Below are 304 nucleotides of genomic sequence, written 5' to 3' on the forward strand. Positions count from 1 at the left end.
ACAGCTCTGGAATAGCGACTGCTGCGCCCTTTTCCCTTTCACAGCTCATCATTTTAGCTGCAGTTTTTCGAACAGAACAGTAAACAGCCAAATGAGGGCAGCAACAACAACAGCAGCAGCAGCAGCAGCAGCAGCAGCGCAACAACCCCAAAATAGTAGGTGGAGGTGCGAGAGTGCTGATAGGTCCCCGCAAGCCTAGTGCTCCAGCTACGCACAGCGAGCTAGCCACAGTTAGCTGGATTGAACTAGCTAGCCATAGCTAGCTAGCCATAGCTAGCTAGCCATAGCTAGCTAGCCATAGCTA

General features: G+C 52.0%; 1 protein-coding gene across 1 annotated transcript in view; it reads left to right on the forward strand.

Annotated features, from left to right (window-relative positions):
• Positions 1–91: 91 nt before the first annotated feature.
• ETH_00039995 (uncharacterized protein) overlaps positions 92–304 on the forward strand; it is a gene marked incomplete at both ends in the record, with an annotated part of 3,118 nt that continues 2,905 nt past the window's right edge. The window contains one exon of the mRNA XM_013374004.1: positions 92–155. Coding sequence (XP_013229458.1) covers positions 92–155 — 64 coding nt within the window. The remainder of the gene's footprint in view (positions 156–304) is intronic.

The sequence above is a fragment of the Eimeria tenella genome, genomic scaffold (genome assembly GCF_000499545.2).
Source record: "Eimeria tenella Houghton genomic scaffold, Eth_scaff1880, whole genome shotgun sequence".
NCBI classification, from domain to species: Eukaryota; Apicomplexa; class Conoidasida; order Eucoccidiorida; family Eimeriidae; genus Eimeria; species Eimeria tenella.